At 38.9% G+C, this 15456-nt stretch overlaps 7 protein-coding genes across 7 annotated transcripts; 3 read left to right on the top strand and 4 right to left on the bottom strand. All coding sequences in view use genetic code 12, as the record gives it.

The window, feature by feature from the left end:
* Positions 1-1882: 1882 nt before the first annotated feature.
* Positions 1883-3058, bottom strand: TRM12 (Trm12p; the record flags this gene model as incomplete). Its single annotated transcript, XM_036808617.1, has 1 exon — positions 1883-3058. One exon carries the CDS (start codon positions 3056-3058, stop codon positions 1883-1885), a length of 1176 nt encoding a protein of 391 aa, XP_036665336.1.
* Positions 3059-3420: 362 nt separating this feature from the next.
* On the top strand, positions 3421-4683 carry CPAR2_807140 (uncharacterized protein; the record flags this gene model as incomplete). The annotated part of the gene is made up of 1 exon (XM_036808618.1): positions 3421-4683. The coding sequence occupies one exon, from the start codon at positions 3421-3423 to the stop codon at positions 4681-4683; it is 1263 nt and encodes a 420-aa protein (XP_036665337.1).
* Positions 4684-4873: 190 nt separating this feature from the next.
* Positions 4874-7012, top strand: UBP1 (ubiquitin-specific protease; the record flags this gene model as incomplete). The annotated part of the gene is made up of 1 exon (XM_036808619.1): positions 4874-7012. The coding sequence occupies one exon, from the start codon at positions 4874-4876 to the stop codon at positions 7010-7012; it is 2139 nt and encodes a 712-aa protein (XP_036665338.1).
* A 69-nt stretch (positions 7013-7081) lies between these two features.
* Positions 7082-8026, top strand: CPAR2_807160 (25S rRNA (uracil2634-N3)-methyltransferase; the record flags this gene model as incomplete). Its single annotated transcript, XM_036808620.1, has 1 exon — positions 7082-8026. One exon carries the CDS (start codon positions 7082-7084, stop codon positions 8024-8026), a length of 945 nt encoding a protein of 314 aa, XP_036665339.1.
* Positions 8027-8028: 2 nt separating this feature from the next.
* Positions 8029-9480, bottom strand: CPAR2_807170 (glucose-induced degradation complex subunit; the record flags this gene model as incomplete). Its single annotated transcript, XM_036808621.1, has 1 exon — positions 8029-9480. The coding sequence occupies one exon, from the start codon at positions 9478-9480 to the stop codon at positions 8029-8031; it is 1452 nt and encodes a 483-aa protein (XP_036665340.1).
* Positions 9481-9755: 275 nt separating this feature from the next.
* Positions 9756-11351, bottom strand: CPAR2_807180 (uncharacterized protein; the record flags this gene model as incomplete). Its single annotated transcript, XM_036808622.1, has 1 exon — positions 9756-11351. One exon carries the CDS (start codon positions 11349-11351, stop codon positions 9756-9758), a length of 1596 nt encoding a protein of 531 aa, XP_036665341.1.
* Positions 11352-12529: 1178 nt separating this feature from the next.
* KRE6 (beta-glucan synthesis-associated protein) lies at positions 12530-14626 on the bottom strand (the record flags this gene model as incomplete). The annotated part of the gene is made up of 1 exon (XM_036808624.1): positions 12530-14626. The coding sequence occupies one exon, from the start codon at positions 14624-14626 to the stop codon at positions 12530-12532; it is 2097 nt and encodes a 698-aa protein (XP_036665342.1).
* Between the last annotated feature and the right edge of the window lie 830 nt (positions 14627-15456).

Raw genomic sequence — 15456 nt, forward strand, 5'->3', positions numbered from 1 at the left:
ATTTTAGACCCAACACAACCATCGGAAATCTTGATCTACTGCTTTTCAAATTGTTCAACGTTATAAAATTCGATCTAAGCTTTGAAAAATTGGATTTTGAAAAAGTGGCAAGGTTGTTGCCAACCAACAATATTAATTATCACCTCTAAATCAAGGTTGACAAAGATTTCTTCAAAATTTATCAATTCGGGCATATCCAATCCGTCTGGAGGATTTACGTTCAGGATACATTTGGCTATATCAAGAGGGCGATTGTGTGTGACTCGATGTTAGCACTTGATCAGTTACTCGGCACTTGGTTTCGAAACGGGTGGAAAATGATTCATGAAAAAGTTATATCGGGTAAGGAGTCAATAAAGCAATTAATATCAAAAAAATAGATTGAAACTCCGTTCGAACTGATAGTCAGGCTATACAAATTTTTTAGACAACTCTGGGAGTATTCCTCACTCGTTCTTTGCGCGATATTTCCACCTCAAACATTGGTATTGTTCATCGGGTAAAAGAGTAGAGTAGTTGGTCGTATTAACAGTTGTTGTGATTAATTTATATATGTAGCACTCTACTTAAACTAAATCAACAATTTCTTAAGTATCAACATCGAATTCGTTATAACGCTGAATTTTGCACCAAAGGATCTTATCTCTGAGGGAGTAGAATCAAGCAGCTATTTCCAAAAAAATAATACACAAAACAAAATCCACTACCAAAGAAGGAAGAGGTTTATCAAACCAACTAGAAAACGAAGTAGGGCAAGCCAAAAAATTTCTTTCCTAGTTGTTGGCTTAGCCCTATAGAATTTTCCAAATGGTTTCTAACATTTCGTGATCCAGTTGGTGTACTTTCGCTTCTTTTTTGCGTCTCCCCTCGAGGCAATTTTCCATATTTTCTTGCAACATGCGCTCATTTTGAGGAGGGGTGGCAGCACTTTATATCCCATCTATATCCGACTAATGGGACCCGGATGTTGCAGATCTGGAAACACAAACTACTATCGAATTGCCATCAACAGAAACGTTGGAGCTAGTTTGTGGTTGTTGGTCAGTTTCGAGTGAGAATGAATGTTGTGCGGAGTCATGTTGTTCTGGTTTGGTCACTTCTTTTTTCGAATTACCCCTTAAGCTATTCAGCTTAAAATACCAGTAGAAAGACCAAAATAATGAAATAAAACCACGAAAAAGCTTATATTTGTTCTGTCCACAGATGGCTGAGGAGTTTCACAATGAGTTCGAAGAGACCACGTGCGTCAGGTGCACTTGTGACACAAAATACCGTTTCTACCGAATTTACTAGTATATCAGCACCGAGGATTCGTTTATGAATCCAACACAAGTGAGTTCTGAATTTGGTATTTGATGTGTTTGAAAAAGGTGTTGCAGTACATTTTGTTTCTTCGTAGAAACGAAGACTCACTTAGATAAAGCTTGAGATTTTTAGAATTTTACCCTTATTTATAAACAGTATGAATCATATGGTTCCGCCTCTTCAAGTGTTGATAACTCAGGCAACATAAAACAACACATGTTACTTTATACTACAAACACGTCACATAATACGCATCCCCTTCCTCCCCTTTCCCTTTGTCTTACCTTAATCACATCAGAATAGGCATGACTCACACGCATGGCTCTTAACAGTTCCTTATTGGGAAATGAAACGATACAAATGTCTTTTGTTAAACCTAGTCCTTTCTTTACACTTCGATTATCTTTATTGTGGTTTTGATCGTTGTATACAAGACTCGTCAACTCGTCATCAAGTTGACCCGTGAATGCGTTAACGATACAGTTACTGTGTTCATCACAATGGTGACTTGTAAGAGCTACATAAATTACTGGTTAACATAGCTTATTCATGAACGACTCCTATGCATTCCACTCTTTTATTTCCTCTCTCTTTTTATGACGACATCGAAAACGACATGCCACACATCCGGTGCAAATGTCTTTATCTTTTCAATATGCACAACGGTGCTGTTATCGTACTTGAATTCTATCTCTTCTTTCATCTGGTCAATTTCGTCAACATGCACATTTTCATGCACATGAATCACCGTGGAGGAAGAAGATTTTCGTGCTACGAGGGTATTTGCAATTGGCCAACTTGGTTTCGAAGTTGGTAAAAGTCCCAAGTTGATGTGACTTATATTTAAGCCCTGACTAGGCACATGCTCAAGTCTCAGTGGTATTGCTTCATTACTCTCTAGGAATAAACAAGCATCGTAAAGTTTGAGATCATCAATCGTAAAAGCATCATCTTCCCCGTAGATTTTGTATTTGTATCCAACTTGTTTCAAACTTCGCCTAAATCCTTCTATCGACCATGGATTCAACTCCCAACATAGTACCTTTGCACCGTTTCGTAGATAGCTCAACGAAAAATACCCAATACCACAATAAAAGTCAAACACGATTGTTCCTTTTAAATCGTTGCAATTGTCTAGAATCCGCTTCTTCTCTTTTATGTTGCCTCTTGAAAACATTGTGTACCTTGGTGCCCACGTTTGATATATACCATTCTGTACCACCAGACACCATAATGCATTTTCAAAATCGCCCACTGTTGGCACATCATTCACCTCTGGTCCAAAATCGCCAAACACCGGAACCAAGTTTGTGGGTCTGCGAAGGATGTCCGATTCTATGATTGGCCTATTCAATGCCACATGAGTGATGTTTTTATTACCAAACATTGCTTGATGATGTTGGAGTAAGTAGTTGCAGAATTCACTCGGTAGAGTGTCGTCGGTATTGGCGCTGAAAAGTAGCATTGGTGGATACACCGTCCATCTTTTTGGCACATCAAAGTAAGGTACATCATGGTCACTACAATACCTATCTCGAATAGATGCTAGTGACTGTTTTGGTTTTTCTTGGTCCTTGTAGCGATCCCATCGTAGATGTGACAATAATCCTGGAATGGTTTTCAATGTAGTGTAGATGTGAAATGTGCCATCCGCTTTTTCAATCTTGAAAGATCTATTTAGCCATTGGTTCTCCTCGAGTAGGTCCTTAAGGGGTTTTATATCCTGTGCATTGGTCACTTGCAATCTGATCATTGGCGAAGAACGAGATGGGCTTCTTTTCACGATATTGATTTACAATTGAAGGTTCACAAAACGCGACACACACTAAATGTTATTGACAATGAAATTTTTTTGTCAATCGAAATAGAAGGCTTTTTTTTTTTTTTTTTTTTTTTTTTTAATTTTTTTTCCAACGAAATTGGAAATTGACAAAACAACCACTCGTGGTCTAATACAGAACTCAACAATTGAACAAACACACACATATACGGTTTGCCAATCTGCGCTGCTGAGACACATATTGCAAATCTCATCTATTTGTTGTACAACCTTTTTTTATTTGGTACGCACATATTCCAAACTATCCATTAACCACGTTCCTTTAATCAAAGCATATGTCAGAAAACGAGAAAATTGAGGCGACTCAAACTAGCCCAGATAATGCTGTACCCGAATCCAACCAACAGGAAAATGAGGTGACTCAGGATGAGAGTAAAGAATCTACTCCAGTAACACCCGCCTCTGCTACAGAAGGAGGACGTGAGACTTCAAACAAGATATTGTACGTGGGAAACTTACCTAAATCAGCGTCGGAAGAGCAAATAAGTGAACTATTTTCAGTCTCCAAACCTATAAAGTCGATAAAGTTGTTGAATGATAAGAACAAACTTGGGTTTAACTATGCATTTATTGAGTTTGACGATAACCAAGAGGCCGATATGGCATTGAGCACGTTGAATGGGAAGTTGTTGAACAATTGTGAAATCAGGGTCAATTGGGCATATCAGTCTGCAACGATTGCCAGTAGTAGTACTCCAGAGGATCCAACATACAACCTTTTCGTTGGAGATTTGAGCTCTGAAGTTAATGATGAGGCATTGAAGAAAGCATTCAACAAGTTTGATTCGTTCAAAGAGGCGCACGTTATGTGGGATATGCAAACTTCTAGATCCCGAGGTTATGGATTTGTGACTTTTAGTAAGCAAGAGGATGCTGAATTGGCACTTCAAACAATGAATGGAGCCTGGTTAGGAGGTAGAGCAATTAGATGTAACTGGGCAGCGCATAAACAAGTTAATAACCGCAATTCGGATTACCATCTGAAGAATAACAACCGCTACAATCAACGACAATACAGACCGTACAATGGGAGAAACTACAATTCATATCATAGTAACCAATATTCAAACAATGGCCTGCAACATATTGCCGCTCCAGGGTTGATCTTGCCAGAGTTGAACTTGTCAAATGGCAGCTTGCCACTAGGATCCCAGCAACTTCTCAGCTCCCCGCCAAATGGTCTCAATGGGAACGCCCAACAAACGGGAAATATAGTAATGTCTCCCCAATCATATGACATTGTATTAAGGCAAACTCCGTCCTGGCAAACTACAGTCTATTTAGGAAATATTGCACATGCTACACAACAACAGGAAATGCTTCCATTATTGCAAAATTTTGGGTTTATTGTGGATTTCAAATTCCACCCAGAAAAAGGGTGTGCTTTTGTTAAATATGATTCACATGAAAGAGCTGCATTGGCTATTATTCAACTAGCTGGATTTAACTTAAATGGTAGACCGTTAAAATGTGGATGGGGAAAAGAGAGACCGCCTCAGTTTCAGAATAGAACCTCCAACTACGGACAAGGTCGTTGAATGTAGATGTAAAATGAAATCAGTTTTGTTGTAGTTGTTTCCTGTAGAAGTCTTTGTCTCTCTTGACGAGAAAAAAAAAAAAAAAATTAGAAAACTACGCTGTACTTGTCATCGAAAGCTTAAAACTAACCAGTTGAGAATCACCTTTGAAAACTGTTATTGCGTATAGCGGGTTAGCTCAACGCTGTTCATGTTTATATCTACCCGTTTAGTGTTAATCTTATTGCTAAATTTCATCTTTATAAACGAACTCGTCAAGTTGTCGTTATTCAAATCCAGCAAACTATTAGCTACGGCATCTACTTCGCTTTTAATATTAGTTTCATTATACTACCTATCGACATTGAATTCTGAGTCTGAAATTTGGCAAAAATACATTCCCTTTAATATCCCACAACTACTCCATAAAGCCATGAACTCGTCGTCCCGATTCGGAAGAACAGGAATTAATCGTTTTAATAGAAAAAAGAGTAAAGAGCAAAAATTTGCTATTGCCAATGGTGGTGAGGTTGGTGGGATAAGTAATGACGGAAACACTTGTTTTATGAATTCAGTGATACAATCGTTGGCGTCGTCGAGACAATTTATAAAGTTTATTGATTCGTATCTTTATTCGGAAATTGAGATTGATAACAAAGGGGAAAAGATTACTATGAAATCAAATCAACCAAAGCCAGAATTACCATTCACAACGGCGTTGAAAAAGCTTTTGGACGACGTTAATGGCAAATATGGATCTAGAGGGAAGGAGTTTAGCACAAAGCCGTTGTTGAATAGGATGCCCAATGGTCCTAGACAAAATTTCTTTAGTGGATATAATCAAGAAGATGCACAAGAGTTTTATCAGTTGATTATGAACATTTTGGAAAAGGAGTTTAAAAAAATCACTCAGAGCAGGTTGCCTACGCCGGAGCCAGAAGGAGAGAAAGAGACCAAATTTCAAGATGTTCGCAATTTGAAGGAGATTATTTCTGGGTGTAATAAACTAGGTAAATTGGGTGTCGTTTATGTCCCAGCTGCACAAGTCGATCCCAATTTGGATGACGCAGGGCACAAAGTGATGCCCTTGGAGTTGATTACCCCAGTTGATGGAATTTCTTGCGAACGTATTGGATGTTTGACTTGTGGAGAAGTTGGTGGTATACGATATGCTGTAACTAGTGGTTTGAGCTTAAACTTGCCACAAAACCAATCTTACTATTCCAGTTTCAATTTGTCACAATTGTTGAATGAATGGATAACCCCGGAGATTATTGATGATGTGAATTGTAATCGATGTGGGTTACTACAAACTCAAACTTTTCTCCTTAGTACTATAGAAGAGCTCGAAAAGAAGGAAAATAACACAAAACTTATTGATCAGATAAAGACTAGATTATCCGCCATCGAAACAGAACTAGCTAAACCTCAAGTGACTGATGAAGCTTTTGAGAAGCTCACAGTTAAAAAGCAAATTAAAAAGAGCAGAAAGTCTAAGCAAATATTTTTGGACAGACCACCGCCATTGCTTAGCGTGCACATCAATCGTTCACAATTTGATCCAAAAACGTACATGGTGGTGAAGAACCCAAATAATGTAACTTTTCCCGCAGTGTTGGATTTATCGCCGTACATTGTTGAACCAAATCAAATAAACATGGATGCAAGATTGCCCTTTAGAAAACAGGATGAAGATTTAAAGTACAATGACGTTGGTTCGTCTGTTGACGAAACTGCACCAACATCTGTCGATGAAACGGTGCCAACATCTCAAGAATCTAATGATGGCCTACTTTCCCCTAATGGCACAGCAATAACCACTGCCTCTTCTGATCCTAAACTATTGTATAATTTGAAGGCAGTTATTGTACATTTCGGTACTCACAACTATGGCCATTACATTTGCTATAGGAAGTTGAGAGGTACTTGGTGGAGGATCAGTGATGAATCAATTTACGTTGTTACTGAAGCCGAGGTATTGAGTGGACAGGGTACATTTATGTTGTTTTATGAGTATAACGACGGATTCGTTGAAATATTGCAAAATGTATCTGATGACGAGGTAGAAGAAAGGTCTAGTCCCGAAGCTAAGGATAGCAGTGATGAGGAGAAGGAAAGTGATGAAGACAAGGGGATTGATGCGCAGAAGCTGGATGATGAGGAGAAACAAGGTGATGAGCAGAAGCAGAGTGACAGCAACAAGGAAACAAAGCCTGCTGTAGGCGACAGTGATGACGAAACAGGACAGACTAAGGATGCCGAGGATTCAGCAATGTCAACGTCAGTCTCTGACGTGTCAATGAAGGACGAATCGGAGTTCAATGTCGCTGAAGCTCAGGTGCATTTGTAGAGCTACCTAGTACTTTTTTATTATTCGAATTTTAGAGTTTATCTTTTTGCGATGAGTAGGTATCTTTCCATGGCACGTAAATTAAAGGGAAAACACACTATCGCTAAGGGTCTCAAAGGATCACTAGCGAGGCTCAAGGTTCAAGAACAGCTCAATACCAAAGCTATCAAGAATGCCGAGATTGAGAAACAAAATCAGCTAAATAAGCAGAAATCAGTTAATAAACAGAAGAAGAATAACACCCCTAGAGCTAAGGGGTTTATGCCATTCAAGGTTGATGATACAGTGCTACTAATTGGGGAGGGTGACTTTTCATTTGCTAGATCACTAATAGCACAGGGGGTCGTCCTTGCTGAAAATTTAATTGCCACAAGTTTCGACTCATTTAATGAAGTTGGACAAAAATACCCCGGAAGTGAAGATACACTAACGCTATTAGAATCAGAGGGTGTACGGATAATGCATAATGTAGATGCCACTGATTTGCCCAAGACTTTGAACTTGCATCTTAATGCGAAACAGCGTCGTGGGAATGAGAAAGTAAAGCTCTTTGCCAATGGACGACAATTGCGATACATCATGTTTAATTTCCCTCACACTGGAGCAGGAATTAAAGATCAAGATCGAAATATTAAGCAACATCAGGAATTGATGGTTGCATTTTTTCAAAATTGTAACAAAGTGTTTGATTTGGTGAATGCGCAGAATTGTAAACATAATGATTTTGGCGGTTACGATGACGACGATGATGATGAGGGGAAGATCCTAATCAGTCTTTTTGAAGGAGAGCCGTACAACTCATGGGGAATCAAGGCGCTTGCCAAAAGTGAAGGATACAAGGTGGAGCAATCTGGCCGTTTTGAGTGGGCAATGTTTCCTGAGTATCACCATAAGAGAACCAACAGCACCAAAGATACAACAAAGCCAGCTGATGAAAGAGATGCCAGGCTTTACAAGTTTGAAAAATGGTCGAATCGAAAGAAGGAGAAAAAAGATGACTCCGATCCTGATTAAGCTCAAGCAGGAAACACTCGTATACAGTTATCTATAAAGAATACCTCGTGGGTTAATGGATCTTTGACCTGTCCTTGACGTAATAAAGTGCTCCGCTCTGGTAGTAACTCTCCCAGAGACAATAGCTTATCAAATTGGTAAATGTTCCCATTAGGCAAACGGAAGGGGTTATTGAAGATGCTGGTGATTAATTGCGCAAACGGAAGATTCCTACTTAGTTGAAACATTTCTGGTGAGCAAACGGGGCAGTTGTTGACTTTGTGGAGGAGTCTGTAGTAGTAATCGGGACCTCTGTATTTTCGTACCGTCAATGGAGTTACGGGAGCCGTATATGAAGTAAAATTTGCTGGTGTTATAAGAGTGGGGAGTACCGGAGTCGTCTCCAATGGTGTAGCCTCTTTGAATACTGTATTTTCAGTGTTGTGATAACATGACTTTGTTTTCAAGCCGGATAACCCAGCTGACAAATAAACAAATAATGGATAGTTTGTCGTTATCCCAAAAAGCTTTATGAAATTGTCAATAAAACAGCGTCCAAGGTTTTCCCACCGTTCATTGGAAAGTAGCTTTTCATATTCGCGATACGGTTGTGATTGAAACATCAACTTGTTTGAAAATAACATATTGGGGAATGAGTTGTCCATTGATCGATAGACCAATAATCCACCCAATCCTTTCAATCGTTCCAGATTGTGCTTGTAATTTCCCATTTCTTCAACGGAATAGTTTTCCTTGTTGCCGTAACTTGACAAATTATCCTGTGAAAACTTTATTGCTTCATTAACATCACCACTCTCAATCAAGGTTAGGTACTTGCAATAATTGATTTCAAATTCTAGGTTGGAATGAATCTTTTTGAGTGAGGACTTGTTGTCATTAAACCAGTGGATAATCAACGATAAATCATGAGCCTTTGTAATTGATAGGTAGACTTTATTGTAATCGAGATACAAATCATGGTCGATAAGTTTGCTGATCTTGGGATTAGTTTTAGCCAACGATTCAAGCAATTTATTACCAAGATTCTCTTCATGGGTGTTGGACTTGATTAGATAATCAACAATGAGCAAATTGGTCTCATTTCGATACCAGTTGATCAAATTTGGATTGTGAAAATTGAGCATGTCTTGGGCATCTGTATACTTGCTCAACTGCAGTATATTCTCCAATCGTGCAACCAAGCGTGATCTATACTCTTCATCCTTTTTTATCAAAGTCTGTAGTTTTTTCTGAAACGTTTCAAAGCTGCTAATCAGCTTCCGTATCATTTCAAGTTGAATCTTTTTTGGCAAGTTGACATTCTTCTTGATCTTGGCTATTTCGTCACCAGTTTGTTTTTTTTGCTTTTCAATAAGTTTTTGAATCAGTTTGAAATTCTTCTTAATTAGTTGGATAGGTATGTTGAATTGAGGTTGATGCGTTTGTATATGGAAATCTATGGTGGGTTCGGTCATGGAGGAAGGAGGAGTGGGTGGATACAAGGGGCGGTTTAAGATGTGTGGGGAGGAGAGTTTAACCACAAAACACTTTTGTCTTTCAATCCCATTCTACGTTGCACGTGACAACCCTTTTTTACATAAAGCTAAACTGGAATATCAATCTCTCAAATTCAAACTCAAATTAAATCAAAGTATAAAACTAGCTAAATAAAAAGTTGGGGAACAAGCCCAGAATCACAAACAAGAAACTGCATGGTCACTGTTTCTGGCGCCAAATCTAGCTTCTTTTACTAAACTGAAACCAATTCAGCTTTTTCAACACTAACCACAACACCAGCAGGTCCCTTCTCATTGGAGATTGCCTTGTAAGATGGGTTAGTTTCTTCAATCCTAATCTTGCCATCTTTCAATCCATAAAACAATTTCTCCAAATAGTCGAAACCTTCATCAACTTCTCCCACCAACGCACCATCGACTTCAAGAGGGTTGTATCTTTCTGTAGGAAAATAAGGGGCAAGAGCATCAACATACTCTTTAGCTTGGTGATGATTATAGTAGTGGAAAAGTAAGGAGTCTCCTCGTTCAGCAACCAGTTTCTTTTCCCACTCTTGTTGCTCCTCCAATGATGGCAAATTTTTGGCACCTGACCAAACGCCAGCCAAAGCAGCAGCACTAGCTTCAATAGTGTGAAAGTTCAATTGAGAAACAGTGATCCCAACGGCTCCCAAAGTGGAGTCTTGTTGATCAAACGTATTGAGAAACAAACCACCAACACGTGACAAGTTTCCAGGGTTGATAAGTTTCAACTCATTTCTCAAAAAAGGGAAATGGTAGTGATATCCAGTTGAGAATATGATCTTGTCGTATTTGCCAACTGATCCGTCTGCAAAATGAACCTCGTCTTTCTCAGCATCAAAGTGATGGATTGGTCCTTTTGGTTCAATACCTTTAGAGACCAATGCATCATTAATCCAAGGAAACACCCCGTGGGGTCCCCTTTTCGAATTTGTCACACTCTTTGCAATGGGAATGACGTATTGAAGAATGTTTGTGGTTGAAATGCTACCGCCAACAACCAATACTTGTTTATCCTTGAACTCTTCCAAGTTACGAAAGCTTTTTGCGTGTATCAAACTGGTGGGAAACTTTGCATGATACTCAACCAAACCATCAATGTGAGGGATGTAAGGGACGGTGTAGTGCCCGTTTGCAACCACAACAAAGTCAAACGATTCCGTATACCAGTGGCTCTTGTTTCCCTGTTTCTTTCTAATGGTGATGAGCCACTTGCCATTAGCTTTCTCAACCGATTCAACTGTTGATGAGGTTCTAATGTATTCATTAAGTCCTTCCTCTTCAATGAATGTCGAAAAGCGTTGGCTCAATTCCTGTTGAGTCAAAAATGGATAGATTTTCCTTTCTTTGTTAAGATATTCCTCTTCATTTGGCAAATAGCTGTATCTAGTGAACCTGGTGGGAATATTTGTGAACAAGAATGGAAACACACCTGATCTACTCCACTCCAATTCATTGATCAATTCATTATGCTCAACAGCAACAGAATTTTCTAATGTGGCGGTTTCAATACCTTGTGGTGCTTGGTTAGTTGGTCTGATCTTGGCTGGGTTATGGTACTCGGCAATTTCTTGAGGTGGAAAGTTGAAATCAGCGGTTTCACTTGGTGCCCAGATGCCTCCAGCTTTATCTTTTTGCTCAAACGCGATAATCTTAGTAAAGGCGGGCTCTTTAGGTTTGGGAACATCTTTGTAGGTCTTGGATGCATCAGTTAAAGTTGATGATCCATCTTTATTGGTATGTAAAAACTCGTAAAGGGAAGCTAATCCAGCAGGGCCAGCTCCGATAATGGCGATTGATTTACTAGTCATGGTTTGGAAAAAACAATGTCAAGTTGTTTGGAGAAGTAGTAATGAATGGTGAAATGGTCATAAATCAATCAAACATTCTCAAGCAAATTCATTTCATGACGTGATGGGGGGAGTTGGCACGATGAGCCACAATTTCAACGTCTTTGGCTTTGTTCAATCAAAAAGTTACACAATACTTAGTTGTAATGCCAAAAGAAATTTATAAAGTATGGGAATAACCTCCACGAGGAGGTGAAGGGAATCAGGATATTGCAACGAGTGACAACGTAACACCGTGGTTTGGTGTATCCTTGGTGTTAGGTCTCTCTCGCTGTCGCACGAGGCTCTCCACTCTCGTGGTTAGTAAGGGCGAGAGACTAACATGTGATCAATGAGTATGTCCCAATTGGCGAGAAATAGGTATAGGGTCTTGTAAGTTCCACTGTAATTCTCCGGTTTGAATATTTGTGTTTTCGTTGGCCCATCTTACTGGTGACAGTATCCAAATTACGACGGGTAATCCACCTTCAACTCGTGTTTACAATTATGTAGTTACCACGAAATGCATCTGGTTCATTCTCCAAACCAATGTTGCCCTGGAGAATGAACTCAATTTGAACTGTTGCTGAGTGTGGCTGTCTCTCTTTGTGTGTTTCCTATTCACCTTTGCAACACGTTTGTAATTGCCCGAAAAAGGGAATCAGTCCCTATGAACCTCAGTTTTTTTATTTTTCTTTTTCTTCTATTTTGTGTAATTGAAATTTTTATATAATTTCTAGTCTTGTGTAACAGCCACAGCGGATCAACTCTATGCGAACCGAGGAGTATGAGTAGAAAAAAAAAATAGCTTTGTACTCGTCGGCTGTGTACCATGTTAATCAATCAAAACTTTCTGTTTGTCAGAGTTGATTGCAAAGAATCTGACCTCCGTACAATAAGCGGAGCTGGAATGAGTTGAGTCAAAATTGTAAAAGTGATAATAGATAATTTCTTTGCAATGCCTTATTTGCAAGAGATTTTTGTAGCTAAATTTTGCATAATGGCAAGATACCACCTTTTCAAACCTTATTCTAAAGTATTAGTTTGTTTCGTATCATCAACTTTTTTCGATTTTCTTCAATCAAAATTCCATTTCTATAACCTTTTCTAATATACACTATAACCGTTTTAAATAATATATGAAAAAATATCTGAATATTCTAACATTCGTGTAACAAACTGTTTTTGGGGAAACTATACCCACCATCTTCAAATGAAGTGATATTTGGATTTGAGTAAAGATTCAAATGTTGTTGAATATAATCATAAGTGGGGTAATCTTCTGGATCACAACCAACATTAATTTGATCTTCTGGTTGGTATATTCTAACGTAATCAATGTGGAACGATACCGGAAAATGGATTGAGTTCCAATCGATATAAGCCCAGTTATTTGAAATACCAAGATTGAGAATCATTGACATGGGTTCTTTGGACAAGGGTCTCCAACCTATATTTCCATTTGGATGCAATGCTGTAGAATAAACTGTAAGCGTGGGATCTCTTCCCACATACCATCTCAAGTAACCATCACTATCATCGTTGAGATACTCAAACCCGAACCGTTGATACTGGTGTTCCAACCCTTCTCCACGCTCATACCAAGTGATATTTAATGTTGTAGTGGCAGAAAATGCTTGTTGGAAGGGCCCACCAGCATAAGTATTCATTGTGGTTACTGACTTGTTGTAAATTTCAATAAAATCGTAGTCTGGCATGTACCAAATATCCATTGGTGCTAATTGAAGTGATTGTGAAGCTACACCGTTATTTTGTTTGTTTGGGTCGGTAGTGGTCATGATTTCACCTTCAATGATATCAATTTCAGGTGCTCCCCTTCCAACTCCACGATTGGGGTGTGACTCGCCAGGACATGTGCATTTGTTCAATCGTTGTCCAGGAAGGTATGAGATACCATCAGGAGAAGACTGGTTTGGGGTAATTCCCGCATCACACGAGTCATAAGAGTATGGCCAGACCCCCTCAGTAGAGCCCAAGTACCCTGGACGACCAAGGTTACCCATTGTCCATAAACCAGGCCACAAACCAGAAACAGTACCATAGTTTGGTAATCTGGCCGACACTTCAATTCTTCCCTGCGTAAAACACATTTTGTTCCATGATTGAACCATTCCAGAACGATAAAACAAGTCGTGATTTTTAAAAGCATCCATTCGCAAGACTAATGTACCATTAGCAGTGGTGACAGCATCAGGATCGTACCATTCAAGATCTTTGGTGGCGTCATAATGAATATCAGGAGCAACAAAGAATTGATCATCGTCGTCGTAAAATGTTCTTCCTTCAGCATTAAACTCATCAGAAAATACCAACTTCCATTTGTCACCACTTTTCGATTCCAATGTTAATGCTTCTCCTGGGGTATCTGGATCAACCAAGTCTTGACGTATAGCACTCAACATTGGATACTCATAATGGGTCAAAATTTCATACGACTCTGGACGGTAGTGTTGTGTTGCTCCTGAGTATGTCAATACCGGCAATAAAACAAACACAACAAGGGCAATAATTGCCAATGCAATCAATCCTAATAATCCACCAAGTGATCGTTTATCTATATGCTTTAGATCGTAAAGAAATCGATTCTTTTCGTATTCTGCATCAACAACTGGGTCCGGGTTATGCAAGTAATCGTCTGGTTCTTTATCTTCAATGCTCAAAGGGAAAGATGTGGCAGGATACCCACCAAAAGGGGAAAAATCATTGGGATAAGGGCTTGAAGCTTGTGAGTCTAAATCATTTATTGAGTTTGATGATGACGATTGGGAGATGTGATAATTATTTGTAGCACCACTCTTGTCCTTTTCTTGATACATTTGTGTTGCTAGTGAAGCTGATGATACAACTCTTGATCCTGCCATTGATGGATACCTATCAAACTCGGCAGGGCTTGAAGGATTTAATCGATCATAGTCTCTGTTAAAAGCTCTAGATTCATCTGATGAAGATTCATTCATAAGTAGATTGGAACTACCACCATTAGTGTAGTAGCCTCCATGCGACAGGAAAGCATTACCATACTCTAGTCCATTGGCATTTGCTAGTCTTTGCAGTTGTGGATGCTGAAAGCCGTCGTATCCGTGATTTGGTGAGCCAGTAGAATGTGATGAAAGGTCTGCTTCATCATCAGCAAATGGGTTCCTATTTACCTCATCTTGTGATACATTGTCATAATCAGGAGTGCTTATGCTGAAATTAGGAGGACCGTTGGATGTTAGGTTTCTATCGGCTGCCATTGTAACGTAGCAGTAGTAGTAGATCCCTTTATAATAACGTCAAAATGTAAGAAAAATAACCAAGACAAAAATAAAATATTACTTTAAACTTCTTAGGTGTACTATAGATTTTCTTGATCGATAGGGTAAAGGGGTTTTCCTTGTATTTCTTGGTTTGTAGATCTCTCCTGGTGTTTTGTAAACGAGTGTGTGGGTTTCGGTTGTCTGTGTGATGTTGAAGAAGAAAGGTATGTGGTTTGCTTGGTGTGACACTGATCTTCTGTCTAATCTCCTTTCTCTTTTTCTTTTTTTTTGCTGTTGTTGTCAGATTCTACCAAAAGGGCTTAGTCTCTTACTCAAAGGTAGTGTATCTCATTACAAAATAAATCTGATTTATTTTTTTTCTTGTGTATATATGCACACAAATTTGTGTAATGTTATTAAAAAAACTAGAATTTCTTTTTTTCTTTTTCTTTTTCTGATGAGATTTTGAATGTTTTATTTTTTCGTGTCTTGGCCATTGGCACACGACCTAAACTCAAGTGTAGAGAGGAGGAGACATGATGGTAGTGGTGTGTGTGCGTGTGAATTGATCTAATCAACTGAGCTGTATGTCTAACAGATCAGACCAGCTAACGAGCTAAATTTACATATCTCAACAAATACGTTGGGAACCACTAAATGCTTCAGGTTGTAGATCATGTAAGAAATACGCGAGTAAAAGGGATACAAAATTTGCAGACTCTCTCTTTATTGTTTATTGTGTGCCTGAAATTTCAACTGATTTGTGGAAGCAAACAACAAGAAATCATGTATCTTCTGTTGTGCTCCCACGTAATAGGTCGTCTGCT

This window comes from Candida parapsilosis, contig 005807 (assembly GCF_000182765.1).
Source record: "Candida parapsilosis strain CDC317 annotated contig 005807".
In the NCBI taxonomy this organism is placed as follows: Eukaryota; Fungi; Ascomycota; class Pichiomycetes; order Serinales; family Debaryomycetaceae; genus Lodderomyces; species Lodderomyces parapsilosis.